The 24,118-nt window shown below is 45.4% G+C and overlaps 1 protein-coding gene across 1 annotated transcript in view; it reads right to left on the reverse strand.

Moving 5' to 3' along the window:
* hspb1 (heat shock protein family B (small) member 1) overlaps positions 1-23,700 on the reverse strand; it is an 88,076-nt gene extending 64,376 nt beyond the window's left edge. The window contains exons 1-2 of the mRNA XM_062960265.1: positions 23,248-23,700; positions 20,460-20,523 (exon numbers count right to left, since the gene is read on the reverse strand). Of these exons, the coding sequence (XP_062816335.1) occupies positions 20,460-20,523; positions 23,248-23,680 (497 nt within the window). The 5' untranslated portion in view covers positions 23,681-23,700. The remainder of the gene's footprint in view (positions 1-20,459; positions 20,524-23,247) is intronic.
* Positions 23,701-24,118: the final 418 nt, after the last annotated feature.

Consider the following 24,118-nt stretch of genomic DNA (forward strand, 5'->3'; position numbering starts at 1 on the left):
TGGAGACAGGCATGGCTTTGGGTCAGGTAGTTTTTCTTTGCTGTCTGGGACCCATAGCAATGTGCACTTCTACGGCACATTGCTATTAAATCCCAGAAGCTGTAGTTTGGCAGAGGAGGCAATAGACCTTGGAAAACTACACCTCCCAGGCTACCATAGCATTGAAATATAACAGGGGCGCAGTTTCCCACTCATTGATATTTCTTTGAGCCATGACATTTTAAAATAATACTAATACAATTAATCTTGGGAGTTAGAGGTTTGCAAGGCCTTCCAACCCCTCTGCCCAAAGTGCTGGTGCCTTGCCAAACTACAACTCCCATATTCCCATACAACCTCTGCAACTTTGCAACAGCACAATGCTATGGGACCCTGGGAGGTGTAGTTTTCCAAGGCCATGTTAAACTAGACCTCTCAGCCTCCCATACAACTTTGTAACTAAAATGTACCACTGTCGTGCTTAATGCTATGGTAGCCTGGGAGGTGTAGTTTTCCAAGGGCTTTCACCTTCTCTGTCAAACTACAGCTGTCATGACTCCATAGCAATGTGCCATAGAAGTTCCAGTGGGAGACGCACTGCATCTCCCCCGATCAGAGAGCAATGAGACCACAGCAAACTACAGATCCCAGGGGCCCACAGCACGCAGCCACGGCAATTGAAAGTGGTGCCAAAATGAGCCTCCGTTGCACCGTCGCAGAGGGGTGAGTCAGCTTGAGAGAAGCCCTTGCAAAACTACAACTCCCAGGATTCCGTAGTACTGAGCTATGGTTTTTAGACAGCAAAGAGAAACTATCTGACCCATAGCCATGCCTGTTTACATTGTGGGATCCTTTGGAGAGAAATAAAACACGGAGGCTGCACTTCCCTACCTGGCCATTTGATGGCAGCAGAGAGCTAAGAATTACAATCTGAAGCCAAGTGCAATATTCTTCTGTCCACAGGAGGGCGACAAACGGAAAAGCCATTAGGACTTAATGTAATATTAATTGATATTTCCTTGATCCAGGGCAATCTTAAATAATACTAATACTACTAATAATAATCTTGGGAGTGAGAGGTTTGCAAGGCCTTTCACCCCCTCTGCCCAAGAGTGCTGGTGCCTTGCCAAACTACAACTCCCATCATCCCATGAAACCTCTGCAACTTTGCATCAGCTCAATGCTATGGGAGCCTGAGTGATATAGTTTGTTAGGCCTGTCGCCTCCTCTGCCAAACTACATGCTATAGGACCCTGGGAGGTCTAGTTTTACAAGGGCCCCACCCAGAGAGTGCTGCTGCCTTGCCAAACTGCAACTCCCAGGATCCCTCAATGTAAACAGGCATGGTTTTTTGGCAACAAAGGGACAAGCCATAAGGGTCTAACCTGCCATATCATTGTTTTATCCTTGAGCCTTGGGAAATTTAAATACGTAACAATAGGAATACTAATAATAAGAATAACCTGGGAGTGAGAGTTTTGCAAGGTCTTTCGCCACTTCTGCCCAAGAGTGCCGGTGCCTTGTCAAACTACAACTCCCATCATCACATAGAAACTCTGCAACAGCTCAATGCCATTGGAGCCTAGGAGATAAAACCCCCCCTTGCTTAGTTTTCCAATAAGAATAAAACAATAATAATAATAAAATAAAAATAAAATATTATTTCTAGACCGCCCCCTCTCGCCAGAGAAGGCCCGCCATAGATGTGGGCGAAACGTCAGGAGAGAATGCTTCTGGAACATGGCCAAACAGCTTGGAAAACGCACAACAACCCAGTGATTCCAGCCATGAAAGCCTTCGACAACACACTGGGAGATCTACTTTGCTGGGCCTTGTGCCTCCTCTGCCAAAGTACATGCTATAGCACCCTGGGAGGTCTAGTTTTGCAAGGGTCCGAACCAGAGAGTGCTGCTGCCTTGCCAAACTGCAACTCCCAGGAGCCCTCAATGGAGACAGGCATGGCTTTGGGTCAGGAAGTTTCTCTTTGCTGTGGAAACCCCATAGCTCAGTGCTGTGGAATCCTGGGAGTTGTAGTTTTGCAAGGGTTGGTCTCAGTCATGCCGCTGACTCCCCCGACCGCATCGGTGCCATGAAGGGACGTGTTGTCCCCACTTCCAATTGCCGTGGCTCCATGTGCTGGGCCCCTGGGATCTGTCGCTTGCCGTGGTCTCATCGCTCTCTGATCGGGGCTGATGCACTGTGACTCCCACGGGAACTTCTACGGCACATTGCTACGGAATCCCGGGATGTGTAGTTGGCAGAGGACGCAAAAGGCCTTGCAGACTGTGTCTCCCAGGCCCCCATCCATTGAGATGTTGCAGAGTTGTAGAGGTTGTATGCGATGGTGGGAGTTGTAGTTTGGCAAGGCACCGGCACTCTTGGGCAGAGGAGGTGAAAGGCCTTGCAAACCTCTCACTCCCAAGATTATTATTAGTAGTATTAGTATTATTTTAAACTGTCATGGCTCAAAGAAAGATCAATTAATATTACATTAAGTCCTAATGGCTTTTCCGTTTGTCGCCCTCCTGTGGACAGAAGAATATTGCACTTGGCTTCAGATTGTGATTCTTTGCTCTCTGCTGCCATCAAATGGCCAGGTAGGGAAGTGCAGCCTCAGTGTTTTATTTCTCTCCAAAGGATCCCACAATGCAGACAGGCATGGCTTTGGGTCAGGTAGTTTTTCTTTGCTGTCTGGGACCCATAGCTCAGTGCTACGGAATCCTGGGAGTTGTAGTTTTGCAAGGGCTTCTCTCAATCATGCGACTGACTCACCCGAGTTGGAGTCCAAAACACCTGGAGGGCCCAAGTTTGCCCTTGTCTGATCTAAAACTGGATATGGATCAAGAACCCGGGTTCGAATCTAGTACGCAGAAGCACATACATTTCAAGCCGATCCGTATTTATTAAACCTAGGGATAGCCATCTTTTTTCTTCTTATTATTTTTAGTGTTAGTATTATTATTCTGTAAAATAATAAGTGGTTTTGGCACCACTTCCTATTGCTATTGCTGTGCTGTGGGCCCCTGGGATCTGTAGTTTGTCGTGGTCTCACTATTGTCTGATCGGGGGTGATGCAGTATGACTCCCACTGGAACTTCTACGTCACATTGCGATGGAATTCCAAACAGGAAACAATCAGGGCCAGCTAATGCCTCACAACAAAGGATTTCCCCAGGCAGGAAAGCAGCCAGTCTTCGAAGCTGCAAGTCCATTCAATGCTAATCAAGGTGGCCAATGGCAACATTGACACTTGTCTCCAAGACAAGAGTTCTTTCTCTCACCCTGGACATTATTCCACAGATCGGTAAAGCCTGGGAGGTGTAGTTTGCTTAGTTTTCCAAAATACCTCACAACCTCTGAGGATGCCTGCCATAAATGTGGGCAAAACGTCAGGAGGGAATGCTTCAGGAACATGGCCATAGTATTGTGCGGTTGCAAGGTTGCAGAGGTTACATGGGATGGTGGAAGTTGTAGTTTGGCAAGGCACCGGCATTCTTGGGCAGAGGGGGTGAAAGGCCTTGCAAACCACTAACTCCCAAGATTATTATTATTAGTATTAGTATTATTTAAGATGGCCCTGGATCAAGGAAATATCAATTAATATTACATTAAGTCCTAATGGCATTTCCGTTTGTCGCCCTCCTGTGGACAGAAGAATATTGCACTTGCCTTCAGATTCTGATTCTTAGCCCTCTGCTGCCATCAAATGGCCAGATTGGGAACTGCTTCCTCAAGGTACATGATTATTTATCGTATTGTTTAATTGTATTATGATATGTTGTTTTTATATTTTGCTATATTGTACTGTTCTGGGCATGGCCCCATGTAAGCCGCCCCGAATCCCCGTTGGGGAGATGGTGGCGGGGTATAAATAAAGTTTTATTATTATTGTTATTATTATTAAGGTTATATTTCCCTCCAAAGGATCCCTCAATGTAAACAGGCATGGTTTTGGGTCAGGTAGTTTTTCTTTGCTGTCTGGGACCCATAGCTCAGTGCTACAGAATCCTGGGAGTTGTAGTTTTGCAAGGGCTTCTCTCAATCATGCCACTGACTCACCCCACTGCGACGGTACAATGGAGGCTCTTTTTGGCACCACTTCCAATTACTGTGGCTCCGTCCCGTGGGCTCCTGGGATCTCTAGTTTGCTGTGGTCTCATTGCTCTTTGATAGGGGATGATGCAGTGCAACTCCCACTGGAACTTCTACGGCACATTGCTATGGAGTCATGACAGCTGTAGTTTGACAGAGAAGGTGAAAGCCCTTGGAAAACTACACCTCCCAGGCTATCGTAGTATTGAGCACGACAGTGGTACACTTTAATTACAAAGTTGTATTGGATGGTGGAAGTTGTAGTTTGGCAAGGCACCAGCACTCTTGGGCAGAGGAGTGAAAGGCCTTGCAAACCTCTCACTCCCAAGATTATTAGTATTAGTATTATTTTAAACTGTCATGGCTCAAAGAAATATCAATGAGTGGGAAACTGCGCCCCTGTCATATTTCAATGCTATGGGAGCCTGGGAGGTGTAGTTTTCCAAGGTCTATTGCCTCCTCTGCCAAACTACAGCTCCCGGGATTTAATAGCAATGTACCATAGAGATTCCAGTGGGAGATGCACTGAAAGGACCCTTTCAGAGAACGGTGGGACCGCGGCAAACTACAGATCCCAGGGCCCCACAGCACGGAGGCACGGCAATTGGAAGTGGTGCCAAAATATGTCTCCATTACACCGTCGCAGTGGGGTGAGTCAGCGGCATGATTGAGAGAAGCCGTTGCAAAACTACAACTCCCAGGATTCCGTAGCACTGAGCTATGGGTTTTAGACAGCAAAGAGAAACTTCCTGACCCAAAGAAATGCCTGTTTACATTGAGGGTTCCTTTGGAGAGAAATAAAACACTGAGGCTGCACTTCCCTACCTGGCCATTTGATGGCAGCAGAGAGCTGAGAATCACAATGTGAAGCCAAGTGCAATATTATTGTGTCCACAGGAGGGCGACAAACGGAAAAGCCATTAGGACTTAATGTAATATTAATTGATATTTCCTTGATCCAGGGCCATCTTAAATAATACTAATACTAATAATAATAATCTTGGGAGTTAGAGGTTTGCAAGGCCTTTCACCCCTCTGCCCAAAAGTGTCGGTGCCTTGTCAATCTACAACTCCCACCATACCATACAATCTCTGCAACTTTGCAACAGCTCAATGCTATGGGAGCCTGAGTGATATAGTTTGCTAGGCCTTTCTCCTCCTCTGTCAAACTACATGCTATAGGACCCTGGGAGGTCTAGTTTTACAAGGGCCCCAACCAGAGAGTGCTGCTGCCTTGCCAAACTGCAACTCCCAGGATCCCTCAATGTAGACAGGCATGGCTATGGGTCAGATAGTTTCTCTTTGCTGTCTGGGACCCATAGCTCAGTGCTACAGAATCCTGAGAGTTGTAGTTTTGCAAGGGCTTCTCTCAATCATGCCACTGACTCGCCCCACTGCGACGGTGCAATGTAGGGATGGTTTGGCACCCCGTCCCATTGCCATGGCTTGGTGCTGTGGCCTCTGGGATCTGCAGTTTGCCGTGGTCCCATGGCTCTCTGATAGGGGGTGATGCACTATGGAACTTCTACGGCACATTGCTATTAAATCCCAGAAGCTGTAGTTTGGCAGAGGAGGCGATAGGCCTTGGAAAACTACACCTCCCAGGCTACCATAGCATTGAAATCTAACAGGGGCGCAGTTTCCCACTCATTGATATTTCTTTGAGCCATGACAGTTTAAAATAATACTTATACTAATAGTAATAATCTTGGGAGTTAGAAGCTTGCAAGGCCTTTCATCCCCTCTGCCCAAGAGTGCTGGTGCCTTGCCAAACTACAACTCCCACCATCCCATGTAACCTCTGCAACTTTGCAACAGCACAATGCTATGGGACCCTGGGAGGTGTAGTTTTCCAAGGCCATGTTAAACTAGACCTCTCAGCCTCCCATACAACTTTGTAACTAAAATGTACCACTGTCGTGCTTAATGCTATGGTAGCCTGGGAGGTGTAGTTTTCCAAGGGCTTTCACCTTCTCTATCAAACTACAGCTGTCATGATTCCATAGCAATGTGCCATAGAAGTTCCAGTGGGAGACGCACTGCATCGCCCCCGATCAGAGAGCAATGAGACCACAGCAAACTACAGATCCCAGGGGCCCACAGCACGGAGCCACGGCAATTGAAAGTGGTGCCAAAATGAGCCTCCGTTGCACCGTCGCAGTGGGGTGAGTCAGCTTGAGAGAAGCCCTTCCAAAACTACAACTCCCAGGATTCTGTAGCACTGAGCTATGGTTTTTAGGCAGCAAAGAGAAACTATGTGACCCATAGCCATGCCTGTTTACATTGTGGGATCCTTCGGAGAGAAATAAAACACTGAGGCTGCACTTCCCTACCTGGCCATTTGATGGCAGCAGAGAGCTAAGAATTACAATCTGAAGCCAAGTGCAATATTCTTCTGTCCACAGGAGGGCGACAAACGGAAAAGCCATTAGGACTTAATGTAATATTAATTGATATTTCCTTGATCCAGGGCCATCTTAAATAATTCTAATACTAATAATAATAATCTTGGGAGTGAGAGGTTTACAAGGCACTTCACCCCCTCTGCCCAAGAGTGCCGGTGCCTTGCCAAACTACAACTCCCATCATCCCATGAAACCTCTGCAACTTTGCATCAGCTCAATGCTATGGGAGCCTGAGTGATATAGTTTGCTAGGCCTTTCGCCTCCTCTGCCAAACTACATGCTATAGGACCCTGGGAGGTCTAGTTTTACAAGGGCCCGAACCAGAGAGTGCTGCTGCCTTGCCAAACTGCAACTCCCAGGATCCCTCAATGTAAACAGGCATGGTTTTTTGGCAACAAAGGGACAAGCCATAAGGGTCTAACCTGCCATATCATTGTTTTATCCTTGAGCCATGGGAAATTTAAATACGTAACAATAGGAATACTAATAATAAGAATAACCTGGGAGTGAGAGTTTTACAAGGCCTTTCGCCTCCTCTGCCCAAGAGTGCCGGTGCCTTGTCAAACTACAACTCCCATCATCACATACAAACTCTGCAACAGCTCAATGCCATTGGAGCCTAGGAGATAAAACCCCCCCTTGCTTAGTTTCCCAGTAAGAATAAAATAATAATAATAAAATAATAATAAAAAACATTATTTCTAGACCGCCCCCTCTCCCCAGAGAATGCCCGCCATAGATGTGGGCAAAACGTCTGGAGAGAATGCTTCTGGAACATGGCCAAACAGCTTGGAAAACGCACAACAACCCAGTGATTCCAGCCATGAAAGCCTTCGACAACACACTGGGAGATCTACTTTGCTGGGCCTTGTGCCTCCTCTGCCAAAGTACATGCTATAGCACCCTGGGAGGTCTAGTTTTGCAAGGGTCCGAACCAGAGAGTGCTGCTGCCTTGCCAAACTGCAACGCCCAGGAGCCCTCAATGGAGACAGGCATGGCTTTGGGTCAGGTAGTTTCTCTTTGCTGTCGAAACCCCATAGCTCAGTGCTGTGGAATCCTGGGAGTTGTAGTTTTGCAAGGGTTGGTCTCAGTCATGCCGCTGACTCCCCCGACCGCATCGGTGCCATGAAGGGACGTGTTGTCCCCACTTCCAATTGCCGTGGCTCCATGTGCTGGGCCCCTGGGATCTGTCGCTTGCCGTGGTCTCATCGCTCTCTGATCGGGGCTGATGCACTGTGACTCCCACGGGAACTTCTACGGCACATTGCTACGGAATCCCGGGATGTGTAGTTGGCAGAGGACGCGAAAGGCCTTGCAAACTGTGTCTCCCAGGCCCCCATCCATTGAGATGTTGCAGAGTTGCATAGGTTGTATGGGATGGTGGGAGTTGTAGTTTGGCAAGGCACCGGCACTCTTGGGCAGAGGAGGTGAAAGGCCTTGCAAACCTCTCACTCCCAAGATTATTATTATTAGTATTAGTATTATTTTAAACTGTCATGGCTCAAAGAAAGATCAATTAATATTACATTAAGTCCTAATGGCTTTCCCGTTTGTCGCCCTCCTGTGGACAGAAGAATATTGCCTTGAGATTGTAATTCTTAGCTCTCTGCTGCCATCAAATGGCCAGGTAGGGAGGTGCAGCCTTAGGGTTATATTTCCCTCCAAAGGATCCCTCAATGTAAACAGGCATGGCTATGGGTCAGATAGTTTTTCTTTGCTGTCTGGGACCCATAGCTCAGTGCTACGGTATCCTGGGAGTTGTAGTTTTGCAAGGGCTTCTCTCAATCATGCCACTGACTCACCCCACTGCGATGGTGTAATGTAGGGATGGTTTGGCACCCCGTCCCATTGCCATGGCCTGGTGCTGTGGCCTCTGGGATCTACAGTTTGCCGTGGTCCCATGGCTCTCTGATAGGGGGTGATGCACTATGGAACTTCTACGGCACATTGCTATTAAATCCCAGAAGCTGTAGTTTGACAGAGGAGGCGATAGACCTTGGAAAACTACACCTCCCAGGCTCCCATAGCATTGAAATATGACAGGGGAGCAGTTTCCCACTCATTGATATTTCTTTGAGCCATGACAGTTTAAAATAATACTAATACTAATACTAATAATCTTGGGAGTTAGAGGTTTGCAAGGCCTTTCACTCCTCTGCCCAAGAGTGCTGGTGCCTTGCCAAACTACAACTTCCACCATCCAATATAACTTTGTAATTAAAGTGTACCACTGTCGTGCTCAATACTACGATAGCCTGGGAGGTGTAGTTTTCCAAGGGCTTTCACCTTCTCTGTCAAACTACAGCTGTCATGACTCCATAGCAATGTGCCGTAGAAGTTCCAGTGGGAGTTGCACTGCATCATCCCCTATCAAAGAGCAATGAGACCACAGCAAACTAGAGATCCCAGTGGCCCACAGGACGGAGCCACAGTAATTGGAAGTGGTGCCAAAACGTGCCTCCATTGTACCGTCGCAGTGGGGTGAGTCAGGGGCATGATTGAGAGAAGCCCTTGCAAAACTACAACTCCCAGGATTCCGTAGCACTGAGCTATGGGTCCCAGACAGCAAAGAAAAACTACCTGACCCAAAACCATGCCTGTTTACATTGAGGGATCCTTTGGAGGGAAATATAACCTTAATAATAATAATAATAATAAAACTTTATTTATACCCCGCCACCATCTCCCCAACGGGGATTCGGGGCGGCTTACATGGGGCCATGCCCAGAACAGTACAATATAGCAAAATATAAAACAACATATCACAATACAATGAAACAATACAATAAATAATCATGTACCTTGAGGAAGCAGTTCCCAATCTGACCATTTGATGGCAGCAGAGGGCTAAGAATCAGAATCTGAAGGCAAGTGCAATATTCCTCTGTCCACAGGAGGGCGACAAACGGAAAAGCCATAGGGATTAACATGGAATATCATTGATATTTCCTTGATCCAGGGTCATCTTAAATAATACTAATACTAATAATAATAATCTTGGGAGTTAGTGGTTTGCAAGGCCTTTCACCCCCTCTGCCCAAGAGTGCCGGTGCCTTGTCAAACTACAACTTCCACCATCCCATGTAACCTCTGCAACCTTGCAACCGCACAATACTATGGCCATGTTCCTGAAGCATTCCCTCCTGACGTTTCGCCCACATTTATGGCAGGCATCCTCAGAGGTTGTGAGGTATTTTGGAAAACTAAGCAAACTACACCTCCCAGGCTTTACCGATCTGTGGAATAATGTCCAGGGTGAGAGAAAGAACTCTTGTCTTGGAGACAAGTGTCAATGTTGCCATTGGCCACCTTGATTAGCATTGAATGGACTTGCAGCTTCGAAGACTGGCTGCTTTCCTGCCTGGGGAAATCCTTTGTTGTGAGGCATTAGCTGGCCCTGATTGTTTCCTGTTTGGAATTCCATCGCAATGTGACGTAGAAGTTCCAGTGGGAGTCATACTGCATCACCCCCGATCAGACAATAGTGAGACCACGACAAACTACAGATCCCAGGGGCCCACAGCACAGAGCAATAGCAACAGGAAGTGGTGCCAAAACCACTTATTATTTTACAGAATAATAATACTAACACTAAAAATAATAAGAAGAAAAAAGATGGCTATCCCTAGGTTTAATAAATACGGATCGGCTTGAAATGTATGTGCTTCTGCGTACTAGATTCGAACCCGGGTTCTTGATCCATATCCAGTTTTAGATCAGACAAGGGCAAACTTGGGCCCTCCAGGTGTTTTGGACTCCAACTCGGGTGAGTCAGTCGCATGATTGAGAGAAGCCCTTGCAAAATTACAACTCCCGGGATTCCGTAGCACTGAGCTATGGTTTTTAGGCAGCAAAGAGAAACTATGTGACCCATAGCCATGCCTGTTTACATTGTGGGATCCTTCGGAGAGAAATAAAACACTGAGGCTGCACTTCCCTACCTGGCCATTTGATGGCAGCAGAGAGCTAAGAATTACAATCTGAAGCCAAGTGCAATATTCTTCTGTCCACAGGAGGGCGACAAACGGAAAAGCCATTAGGACTTAATGTAATATTAATTGATATTTCCTTGATCCAGGGCCATCTTAAATAATTCTAATACTAATAATAATAATCTTGGGAGTGAGAGGTTTACAAGGCACTTCACCCCCTCTGCCCAAGAGTGCCGGTGCCTTGCCAAACTACAACTCCCATCATCCCATGAAACCTCTGCAACTTTGCATCAGCTCAATGCTATGGGAGCCTGAGTGATATAGTTTGCTAGGCCTTTCGCCTCCTCTGCCAAACTACATGCTATAGGACCCTGGGAGGTCTAGTTTTACAAGGGCCCCAACCAGAGAGTGCTGCTGCCTTGCCAAACTGCAACTCCCAGGATCCCTCAATGTAAACAGGCATGGTTTTTTGGCAACAAAGGGACAAGCCATAAGGGTCTAACCTGCCATATCATTGTTTTATCCTTGAGCCATGGGAAATTTAAATACGTAACAATAGGAATACTAATAATAAGAATAACCTGGGAGTGAGAGTTTTACAAGGCCTTTCGCCTCCTCTGCCCAAGAGTGCCGGTGCCTTGTCAAACTACAACTCCCATCATCACATACAAACTCTGCAACAGCTCAATGCCATTGGAGCCTAGGAGATAAAACCCCCCCTTGCTTAGTTTCCCAGTAAGAATAAAATAATAATAATAAAATAATAATAAAAAACATTATTTCTAGACCGCCCCCTCTCCCCAGAGAATGCCCGCCATAGATGTGGGCAAAACGTCTGGAGAGAATGCTTCTGGAACATGGCCAAACAGCTTGGAAAACGCACAACAACCCAGTGATTCCAGCCATGAAAGCCTTCGACAACACACTGGGAGATCTACTTTGCTGGGCCTTGTGCCTCCTCTGCCAAAGTACATGCTATAGCACCCTGGGAGGTCTAGTTTTGCAAGGGTCCGAACCAGAGAGTGCTGCTGCCTTGCCAAACTGCAACTCCCAGGAGCCCTCAATGGAGACAGGCATGGCTTTGGGTCAGGTAGTTTCTCTTTGCTGTCGAAACCCCATAGCTCAGTGCTGTGGAATCCTGGGAGTTGTAGTTTTGCAAGGGTTGGTCTCAGTCATGCCGCTGACTCCCCCGACCGCATCGGTGCCATGAAGGGACGTGTTGTCCCCACTTCCAATTGCCGTGGCTCCATGTGCTGGGCCCCTGGGATCTGTCGCTTGCCGTGGTCTCATCGCTCTCTGATCGGGGCTGATGCACTGTGACTCCCACGGGAACTTCTACGGCACATTGCTACGGAATCCCGGGATGTGTAGTTGGCAGAGGACGCGAAAGGCCTTGCAAACTGTGTCTCCCAGGCCCCCATCCATTGAGATGTTGCAGAGTTGCATAGGTTGTATGGGATGGTGGGAGTTGTAGTTTGGCAAGGCACCGGCACTCTTGGGCAGAGGAGGTGAAAGGCCTTGCAAACCTCTCACTCCCAAGATTATTATTATTAGTATTAGTATTATTTTAAACTGTCATGGCTCAAAGAAAGATCAATTAATATTACATTAAGTCCTAATGGCTTTCCCGTTTGTCGCCCTCCTGTGGACAGAAGAATATTGCCTTGAGATTGTAATTCTTAGCTCTCTGCTGCCATCAAATGGCCAGGTAGGGAGGTGCAGCCTTAGGGTTATATTTCCCTCCAAAGGATCCCTCAATGTAAACAGGCATGGCTATGGGTCAGATAGTTTTTCTTTGCTGTCTGGGACCCATAGCTCAGTGCTACGGTATCCTGGGAGTTGTAGTTTTGCAAGGGCTTCTCTCAATCATGCCACTGACTCACCCCACTGCGATGGTGTAATGTAGGGATGGTTTGGCACCCCGTCCCATTGTCATGGCTTGGTGCTGTGGCCTCTGGGATCTACAGTTTGCCGTGGTCCCATGGCTCTCTGATAGGGGGTGATGCACTATGGAACTTCTACGGCACATTGCTATTAAATCCCAGAAGCTGTAGTTTGACAGAGGAGGCGATAGACCTTGGAAAACTACACCTCCCAGGCTCCCATAGCATTGAAATATGACAGGGGAGCAGTTTCCCACTCATTGATATTTCTTTGAGCCATGACAGTTTAAAATAATACTAATACTAATACTAATAATCTTGGGAGTTAGAGGTTTGCAAGGCCTTTCACTCCTCTGCCCAAGAGTGCTGGTGCCTTGCCAAACTACAACTTCCACCATCCAATATAACTTTGTAATTAAAGTGTACCACTGTCGTGCTCAATACTACGATAGCCTGGGAGGTGTAGTTTTCCAAGGGCTTTCACCTTCTCTGTCAAACTACAGCTGTCATGACTCCATAGCAATGTGCCGTAGAAGTTCCAGTGGGAGTTGCACTGCATCATCCCCTATCAAAGAGCAATGAGACCACAGCAAACTAGAGATCCCAGTGGCCCACAGGACGGAGCCACAGTAATTGGAAGTGGTGCCAAAACGTGCCTCCATTGTACCGTCGCAGTGGGGTGAGTCAGGGGCATGATTGAGAGAAGCCCTTGCAAAACTACAACTCCCAGGATTCCGTAGCACTGAGCTATGGGTCCCAGACAGCAAAGAAAAACTACCTGACCCAAAACCATGCCTGTTTACATTGAGGGATCCTTTGGAGGGAAATATAACCTTAATAATAATAATAATAATAAAACTTTATTTATACCCCGCCACCATCTCCCCAACGGGGATTCGGGGCGGCTTACATGGGGCCATGCCCAGAACAGTACAATATAGCAAAATATAAAACAACATATCACAATACAATGAAACAATACAATAAATAATCATGTACCTTGAGGAAGCAGTTCCCAATCTGACCATTTGATGGCAGCAGAGGGCTAAGAATCAGAATCTGAAGGCAAGTGCAATATTCCTCTGTCCACAGGAGGGCGACAAACGGAAAAGCCATAGGGATTAACATGGAATATCATTGATATTTCCTTGATCCAGGGTCATCTTAAATAATACTAATACTAATAATAATAATCTTGGGAGTTAGTGGTTTGCAAGGCCTTTCACCCCCTCTGCCCAAGAGTGCCGGTGCCTTGTCAAACTACAACTTCCACCATCCCATGTAACCTCTGCAACCTTGCAACCGCACAATACTATGGCCATGTTCCTGAAGCATTCCCTCCTGACGTTTCGCCCACATTTATGGCAGGCATCCTCAGAGGTTGTGAGGTATTTTGGAAAACTAAGCAAACTACACCTCCCAGGCTTTACCGATCTGTGGAATAATGTCCAGGGTGAGAGAAAGAACTCTTGTCTTGGAGACAAGTGTCAATGTTGCCATTGGCCACCTTGATTAGCATTGAATGGACTTGCAGCTTCGAAGACTGGCTGCTTTCCTGCCTGGGGAAATCCTTTGTTGTGAGGCATTAGCTGGCCCTGATTGTTTCCTGTTTGGAATTCCATCGCAATGTGACGTAGAAGTTCCAGTGGGAGTCATACTGCATCACCCCCGATCAGAGAGCAATGAGACCACAGCAAACTACAGATCCCAGGGGCCCACAGCACGCAGCCACGGCAACTGGAAGTGGTGCCAAAATGAGCCTCCGTTGCACCGTCGCAGTGGGGTGAGTCAGCTTGAGAGAAGCCCTTCCAAAACTACAACTCCCAGGATTCCGTAGCACTGAGCTATGGTTTTTAGGCAGCAAAGAGAAACTATGTGACCCATAGCCATGCCTGTTTACATTGTGGGATCCTTCGGAGAGAAATAAAACACTGAGGCTGCACTTCCCTACCTGGCCATTTGATGGCAGCAGAGAGCTAAGAATTACAATCTGAAGCCAAGTGCAATATTCTTCTGTCCACAGGAGGGCGACAAACGGAAAAGCCATTAGGACTTAATGTAATATTAATTGATATTTCCTTGATCCAGGGCCATCTTAAATAATTCTAATACTAATAATAATAATCTTGGGAGTGAGAGGTTTACAAGGCACTTCACCCCCTCTGCCCAAGAGTGCCGGTGCCTTGCCAAACTACAACTCCCATCATCCCATGAAACCTCTGCAACTTTGCATCAGCTCAATGCTATGGGAGCCTGAGTGATATAGTTTGCTAGGCCTTTCGCCTCCTCTGCCAAACGACATGCTATAGGACCCTGGGAGGTCTAGTTTTACAAGGGCCCCAACCAGAGAGTGCTGCTGCCTTGCCAAACTGCAACTCCCAGGATCCCTCAATGTAAACAGGCATGGTTTTTTGGCAACAAAAGGACAAGCCATAAGGGTCTAACCTGGGATCCCATTGATATATCCTTGAGCCATGGGAAATTTAAATACGTAACAATAGGAATACTAATAATAAGAATAACCTGGGAGTGAGAGTTTTACAAGGCCTTTCGCCTCCTCTGCCCAAGAGTGCCGGTGCCTTGTCAAACTACAACTCCCACCATCACATACAAACTCTGCAACAGCTCAATGCCATTGGAGCCTAGGAGATAAAACCCCCCCTTGCTTAGTTTCCCAGTAAGAATAAAATAATAATAATAAAATAATAATAAAAAACATTATTTCTAGACCGCCCCCTCTCCCCAGAGAATGCCCGCCATAGATGTGGGCAAAACGTCAGGAGAGAATGCTTCTGGAACATGGCCAAACAGCTTGGAAAACGCACAACAACCCAGTGATTCCAGCCATGAAAGCCTTCGACAACACACTGGGAGATCTACTTTGCTGGGCCTTGTGCCTCCTCTGCCAAAGTACATGCTATAGCACCCTGGGAGGTCTAGTTTTGCAAGGGTCCGAACCAGAGAGTGCTGCTGCCTTGCCAAACTGCAACTCCCAGGAGCCCTCAATGGAGACAGGCATGGCTTTGGGTCAGGAAGTTTCTCTTTGCTGTCGAAACCCCATAGCTCAGTGCTGTGGAATCCTGGGAGTTGTAGTTTTGCAAGGGTTGGTCTCAGTCATGCCGCTGACTCCCCCGACCGCATCGGTGCCATGAAGGGACGTGTTGTCCCCACTTCCAATTGCCGTGGCTCCATGTGCTGGGCCCCTGGGATCTGTCGCTTGCCGTGGTCTCATCGCTCTCTGATCGGGGCTGATGCACTGTGACTCCCACGGGAACTTCTACGGCACATTGCTACGGAATCCCGGGATGTGTAGTTGGCAGAGGACGCGAAAGGCCTTGCAAACTGTGTCTCCCAGGCCCCCATCCATTGAGATGTTGCAGAGTTGCATAGGTTGTATGGGACGGTGGGAGTTCTAGTTTGGCAAGGCACCAGCACTCTTGGGCAGAGGAGGTGAAAGGCCTTGCAAACCTCTCACTCCCAAGATTATTATTAGTAGTATTAGTATTATTTTAAACTGTCATGGCTCAAAGAAAGATCAATTAATATTACATTAAGTCCTAATGGCTTTTCCGTCTGTCGCCCTCCTGTGGACAGAAGAATATTGCACTTGGCTTCAGATTGTGATTCTTAGCCCTCTGCTGCCATCAAATGGCCAGGTAGGGAGGTGCAGCCTCAGGGTTATATTTCCCTCCAAAGGATCCCTCAATGTAAACAGGCATGGCTATGGGTCAGATAGTTTTTCTTTGCTGTCTGGGACCCATAGCTCAGTGCTACGTTATCCTGGGAGTTGTAGTTTTGCAAGGGCTTCTCTCAATCATGCCACTGACTCACCCCACTGCGATGGTGTAATGTAGGGATGGTTTGGCACCCCGTCCCATTGCCATGGCTTGGTGCTGTGGCCTCTGGGATCTAGAGTTTGCCGTGGTCCCATGGCTCTCTGATAGGGGGTGATGCACTATGGAACTTCTACGGCACATTGCTATTAAATCCCAGAAGCTGTAGTTTGGCAGAGGAGGCGATAGACCTTGGAAAACTACACCTCCCAGGCTACCATAGCATTGAAATGTAACAGGGGCGCAGTTTCCCACTCATTGATATTTCTTTGAGCCATGACATTTTAAAATAATACTAATACAAATAATCTTGTAATCTTGTATCAAATAATTTTTATTTGACATTATTTGAATTTTTTAATTAATTTTATTGTAAGTTATATTTTATTTATTATATTTTATTATTTTCTTGTATTATTTTTAGTTATTTTCTGTTATTATAGTATTTTATTGTATTAATTTTTTTAGTGTTTGTTATTTATTTATTTATTTGGGTTGCTAGGAGACCAAGTTGGAGGAGCTTAGCCTTCTAACTGGCAGCAATTGGATAAAAGCAATTATTCCTCTCTCTCTCTAATTAGGACTTTATTTTTCTTTTCTTTTTGTTGTATCAACCTAGAGGCGTGGATGATGGGTTATGTTGTCAAATTTCGAGGTTGGGGGGGCCTGTAGTTTTGTTGTTTTGTGGGTCGCCGTGATGCCATCACTCTTTTATATATATAGATATGTGTGTGTAAATGTATATGTGTGTACGGATATGTGTGTGTGTGTGTGTGTATATATATATATATATATATATATATATATATATACATATATATATATATATATATACATACACACATATATATTTTTTTCTCTCTCCTCTTTTTAATCTTTTCTTCACTTTCTGTCAAAAATCATTGTTCTCACTCTTTCGTTGTTATCTATTTTATATACCAATAAAAATTCATATTATAAAAACAGTTAACTTATAAAACCTTGCAGATGTTCCTTGCTTGCTTTTCCCCTTTTGTTGCTGGGTTAACTTCCACCAAAGGCGAAGAGATCCCGAGATCCTCTTTACCTTAGCCTTGAGCTGCTATCAAAAAGGTCTATAACTATCTAAGCTCAAAGCTAGTTTTTGAGGCGAAGTTGGTAGGGCTTCCTCCAGTGGCAAAGAAATCCGGAGATGTTCTCTGCCCAAATGCCACAGCTATTAGAAAGAACAGGTCTTTCCCTATCTATGCTCGGCACTGGTTTTAAAGGCAGGTCAGTACTTACGATGGCCTTTTCGGAGTTGGCCTGGCTTGGCCACACAAGCACATCTACGTTGTTTCTTCTTCAGTCTAGAAGGCGGAATAGGCTTCCAAAAATGGAGCCTTCTATGCCCAGGAAAAGGGGCGGCCTCCAGAACAAAATGATACATTTGCAGGCTGCAAGCAACAAACTCTGCTAATATCCTAACTATCAGACTGCTGCAGAATCTGCAGCAACCCTGGAGCAAATGCAAACCGGTGCTATTTTCTACAGCTATGGAAAAAATGCAAACCAAACCTCTGGGAGATGGAACAGGGCCCCTGGGATGTGTAGTTTGCTGTGGCCTCACTGCTCTCTGATAGAGGGTGATGCAGGGCCTCTCCCATTAAACTTCTATGGCACATTGCTATGGAATCCCGAGAGCTGTGGTTTGACAGAGAAGGCGATAGAACTTGGAAAACTACACCTCCCAGGCTACTATAGCATTGAGCTGCAGCAGTGGTGCACTTTAGTTACAAAGTTGTATGGAAGGCTGGGAAAGTCTAGTTCAGGGGTCCCCAAACTTTTAAAACAGGGGGCCAGTTCACAATCCTTCAGACCGTTGGAGGGCCGGACTATAGTTGGCCACCAAGCAATAATAAATAATAATAATAATAATAATAATAATAATAATAATAATAATAACAAAACAACAACAACAATAATATCAAAGAAGGTTGGAAGAGGCCCTTTGGGCCATTGAGTCCAACCCCCATCTGCCTTTGTGCACCGAAAGCACAAGCAAAGCATCCCTGACAGATGGCCACCCAGCATCAATGTTAATAATAATAATAATAGTAATAGTAAAGAGGGTTGGAAAAGACCCCTTGGGCCATTGAGTCCAACCCCCTTCTGCCTCTGTGCACCAAAAGCACAAGCAAAGCATCCCTAACAGATGGCCACCCAGCCTCAATGTTAATAATAATAATAATAGTAATAGTAAAGAGGGTTGGAAAAGACCCCTTGGGCCATTGAGTCCAACCCCCTTCTGCCTCTGTGCACCAAAAGCACAAGCAAAGCATCCCTAACAGATGGCCACCCAGCCTCAATGTTAATAATAATAATAATAGTAATAGTAAAGAGGGTTGGAAAAGACCCCTTGGGCCATTGAGTCCAACCCCCTTCTGCCTCTGTGCACCAAAAGCACAAGCAAAGCATCCCTAACAGATGGCCACCCAGCCTCAATGTTAATAATAATAATAATAGTAATAGTAAAGAGGGTTGGAAAAGACCCCTTGGGACATTGAGTCCAACCCTCTTCTGCCTCTGTGCACCAAAAGCACAAGCAAAGCATCCCTAACAGATGGCCACCCAGCCTCAATGTTAATAATAATAATAATAGTAATAGTAAAGAGGGTTGGAAAAGACCCCTTGGGCCATTGAGTCCAACCCCCTTCTGCCTCTGTGCACCAAAAGCACAAGCAAAGCATCCCTAACAGATGGCCACCCAGCCTCAATGTTAATAATAATAATAATAATAATAATAATAATAATAATAATAATAATAATAATAATAATAATAAGGGTTGTAAGAGAAGAAGAGACCCCTTGGGTCATTTAGCCCAACTCGCTTCTGCCCTTGTGCCGTGGGGGCCGGATAAATAGCTTCGATGGGCCGCATCCGGCCCCCGGGCCTTAGTTTGGGGACCCCTGGTCTAGTTCAACAAGGCCTTGGAAAACTACACCTCCCAGGCTCCCATAGCATTGTGCTGTTGCAGAGTTGTAGAAGTTGTATGGGATGGTGGGATGTGTAGTTTGGCAAGGCACCAGCACTCTTGGGCAGAGGGTGTGAAAGGCTTTGCAAAGCTCTCACTCCCAAGATTATTATTATTAGTATTAATATTATTTATAATTGCCCTGGCTCCAAGAAATATCAATTATATGGCACGTTAAAACCTTATGGCCTGTCCGTTTGTCGCCCTCGTGTGGACAGAAGAATATTGCACTTGCCTTCAGATTGTGATTCTTAGCCCTCTGCTGCCATCAAATGGTCAGATAGAAAAGTGCAGGCTTGAGCCGTGGAGGCGCCTCTCTGCTGCCCTCGTGTGGACAGATGAATATTGCACTGACCCTGAAATAAGGGCCATAAGGGCTTCATCTATACTATCATTGACATATCATTGAGCCATGGCAATTTTACAGAATAATAATACTAATACTAAAGATAATAGAGTTTTGCAAGGCCTTTCAACTCCTCCACCCAAGGGTGCTGGTACCTTGCCAAACTACGTCTCCCACCATCCCATACAAGCTCTGCCACTCTGCAAAAAAGCCTTGCCTGTCTACACTATGAGATCCTGGGAACTGTAGTTTGACGTGGCACCAGCACTATATGGCTCAAATCCTTGTAAAACTAGACTTCCCAGGGTTCTGTAGCAAAACTTTAATTTTCCAATACTGTGGGCCAGAAATGATTTTTTTTATTTGATTATTTCCAATGATGAGTTTTCAGCATTCCTGGGTAGGGGAGGCAATAGGCAAAACTTCAATTCTGAGGATATTATTGGTTTTTTATTGTTGATGTTAGTAGTAGTAGTAGTAATACTTGTCGCCTATGCCATCAGACATGACATTAAGTCCAGTCATGTCCGACTCTGGGTGTTGGTGCTCATCTCCATTTCTATGCCGAAGAGCCGGCGTTGTCCGTAGACACCTCCAAGGTCATGTGGGCGGCATGACTGCATGGAGCGCCGTTACCTTCCCACCAGTGTGGTACCTATTGATCTACTCACATTGGCATGTTTTTGAACTGCTAGGTTGGCAGAAGCTGGAGCTAACAGCGGGCGCTCACTCCGCTCCCGGGATTTGAACCTGGGACCTTTCGCTCTGCAAGTTCAGCTGCTCAGGGCTTTAACACACTGCGCCACCGGGGTTCCTCTATGGCTCAGAGGAGCCCCTATTATAATATTGAGCTGCACTAACAGGGAGCAACTCCCGATTGAGCCACTGGAGGGCAGCAAAGAGATGCCTATGGCTCAGAGAAGCCTCTACTATAATACTGGGCTGCACTAACAGGATGCAACTCCCGACTTAGCCACTGGAGGGCAGCAAACTTACGTGTATTTTCTGGTGAAACATCTGGAAATAAATCCATGCTCATCTTGTCGTTCTTCATGTTTGCCTGGAAAGAGAAAATTAATAAACCTCACATTATGAGAAAGCTGTGTAACGATAATAATAATATATATTAATAATTTAGTAAAATATATTATATTTATATTATTTTTCATTTTTTATTATTATAAACTATTGTTATTTTACGCTATCGTTGATGTTTATTATTATATGTAACTAGGTTATCAATATACGGCATTATTACTATCAATATATATTATTTTTATATTTCATTTTGTATTATTATATTATTATTTCATATTATAGTTGTTTTATATTATTATTATTGTATTGTGACATTATTATTTTATTATGCATGTATGAAGAAATGTATGTATGTATGTATGTCTATCTATCTATCTATCTATCTATCTATCTTTATGTATCAGAATCCTTGGGTTGGAAAGGACCCCAAAGGCCATCCAGTCTATCTATCTATCTCGTCTATCAATCATCTATCTATCCTAGTGTTAGCTATAGATAGACAGGTAGATTAATGGAGGGGGAGGGGTATATGGCTATAATATAGATAGATAGATAGATAGATAGATAGATAGATAAATTTATAGATAGATAGATAGATAGATAGATAGATAGATAGATAGATAGATGCATACAGAGAGCTGGATAGATTGATAGGTAGATAGATGACGGACGGAAGGATAGATAGATAATGTTGGTCCTTGGATAGTCCCTTCCAACTTCAAGATTCTATGATAGATAGATAGATTGATTGATAGAGGGATCGATAGAGTGGTGGGTGGGTGAATGCGTGGATAGGTAGATAGATTGATAGGATGATAGATACTCTTAGTGTTTTTTAGTGTGAAATGTTTAATCAATTGTTGCTGTTGGATTGTGTATATGTATTCCAGCAAGCATTCCAGCAGTCGAGGAGTTAATTACATGCCAGCCCTGATTGATTGCCAGGAGGGCCAATGGGTCAAAACTTCTGGACGGAACATTCGTCATGAACTGTGGAATGTAGGGAGGTGCTTGCTAGCACTGATAATGGACTCTGCAAGCCGAGAAGATGCGCCATGTTTTGTCCTTGCCAGAGAGTGATGGTATTTAAGGTTTGTAAATAACTTGTAAACAAAGCCTTCAGAACCGCTGGGATCAGCAGATAATGAACGACTGAGGGGTGCCACTTTCGCGCTGCCTAAGTGGTCTGGCTGATGAGAAGAGATATATGGGAAGATAGATGGGAAGACACATACATACAGAAAGTTGTACTGGATGGACCTTGGGATCCCTTCCAACTTCAGGATTCTATGATATGGATAGATGGATGGATGGATGGATGGATAGATAGATAGATGAATGGATCAATAGAGTGGTGGGTGGGTGGGTAGGTGGGTGGGTAAGTAGATAGATAGGAAGACAGATAGATAAGAAGATAGATGGATGGGAAGATACACACATACATACAGAAATTTGGACTGGATGGCCCTTGGGGTCCAATCCAACAAGAATTCTATGACAAATAAATAGATAGATACATGCATACGTACATATAGAGGGTTGGATAGGTAGATAGGGAGGTAGGTAGACAGATGGAAAGATAGATTGAAGGGTGGGTGGGTGGGTGGATGGATAGATAGATAGATAGATAGATAGATAGATAGATAGATAGATAGATAGATAGATAGATGGATAGATAGGTGAGTGGGTGGGTAGGTAGGCCGATAGGATGATAGATATATGGGAAGATATACATACATAATTAAATACATACAGAGAGTAAGGAATTGTACTAGATAACCCTTGGGGTCCCTTCCAACTAGAAATCTATGATAGGTATATAGATACATGCATACATACATGCATATATACATACAGAGGGTTGGTTGGATAGATAGGTAGGTAGGTAGATGGGTAGATAGATGGATAGATAATTGGGTAGATAGTTGGGTAGATAGATGGGAAGATAGATGGGAAGATAGTTGGGTAGACAGTTGAGTAGATAGTTGGGTAGATAGATGGGTAGATAGATGGGAAGATAGATGGGAAGATAGTTGAGTAGATAGATGGATAGATAGATAGATAGATAGATAGATAGATAGATAGATAGATAGATAGATAGATAGATAGATAGATAGATAGTTGGGTAGATAGTTGGGTAGATAGTTGGGTAGATAGATGGATAGATAGATAGATAGATAGATAGATAGATAGATAGATAGATAGATAGATAGATAGATAGATAGTTGGGTAGATAGTTGGGTAGATAGTTGGGTAGATAGATGGATAGATAGATAGATAGATAGATAGATAGATAGATAGATAGATAGATAGATAGATAGTTGGGTAGATAGATGGGTAGATAGATGGATAGATAGATGATAGATAGATAGATAGATAGATAGATAGATAGATAGATAGATAGATAGATAAGATAGATAGATAGTTGGGTAGATAGATGGGTAGATAGATGGATAGATAGATGATAGATAGATAGATAGATAGATAGATAGATAGATAGATAGATAGATAGATAGTTGGGTAGATAGATGGGTAGATAGATGGGTAGATAGTTGAGTAGATAGTTGGGTAGATAGTTGGGTAGATAGACACGTTGCCTACATCCATACAGAAGGTCAGACAGAGTGACCCTTGGGCCCCCTTCCCGCTCTAGGATTTCCTGAGTCTGCGAAGCCACCCGGCCACCCCTGCCTTGGCCGAAGGTGGGTCCAGATGCCCTCCCGGTCCCCTTCCTTCAGCCACTCACCAGTGATCTCCACCACACCATCCTTGGTCTTGACCAGCAGCTCCTCAGGGGCGAAGTGGTTGACGTCGAGGGCCACCTTCCACCCCTCAGGGGTCTGCCGGATCTCGGAGACACCGCTGCTGAGTTGCCGGCTGAGGGCCCGAGTGTAGGCCGGATGGGCCCCCGGAGGGCCCACACTTGCCGGAGTGGCCGGCTCTGGACTGGGGAGCATAGGCCGGATGTAGCCGGGCCACCCGCTGGTGCCGCCCAGGGGCCACTTGTGCCAGTCCTCGGGGACCATGGGCATCCCGAAGGCCTGGTCGAAGAGGCGCCCACCCCGGTACCAGTCCCGAAAGGGGTCCCAGCTTGGGCTGCGGAGGAAGGTGAAGGGCACCTGGCGCTCCGACATGGCTAGCACTGCCTTTGTCCGTCTGGGCCAGCTGTCCCTTATCATCCAGAGGCAAAGGGCTATTTTGGGAGAAGAATGTCTCCTTGTCTATTAATGGAAATGGCACTCGGAGGACTGGAGCGGAGGGAGAGAACAGAGCGGGAGGAAAAGGCCTTTTTTGGACTGCGGGCATCGGGAGCTGGAATGGGGCCCCCAAGGGACAGCTAGTCCAGCCCCATTGTGCTCAAGCACTCTGAAAAGACGTCCATTGTAGGCCCAAGGCATACAATGAGAAGAGAACTCCAAAGCCTTCTCAAAATACAACAGACCATAGGATAATTCTGCCTGAAATGCAGGCATTTATATTCTACCATCTAAGGAAATACATTAAAAAGTACTCTTAATGTACTAAAAAGCAAAAATATACTATTCTAGGAGTAAGAACATGATTTATTATTAGCCTGAATGAAATATAGACTTATCATAAATGCGCGTTATATTATT

Source organism: Anolis carolinensis, unplaced genomic scaffold (genome assembly GCF_035594765.1).
Source record: "Anolis carolinensis isolate JA03-04 unplaced genomic scaffold, rAnoCar3.1.pri scaffold_7, whole genome shotgun sequence".
NCBI lineage: Eukaryota > Metazoa > Chordata > Lepidosauria > Squamata > Dactyloidae > Anolis > Anolis carolinensis.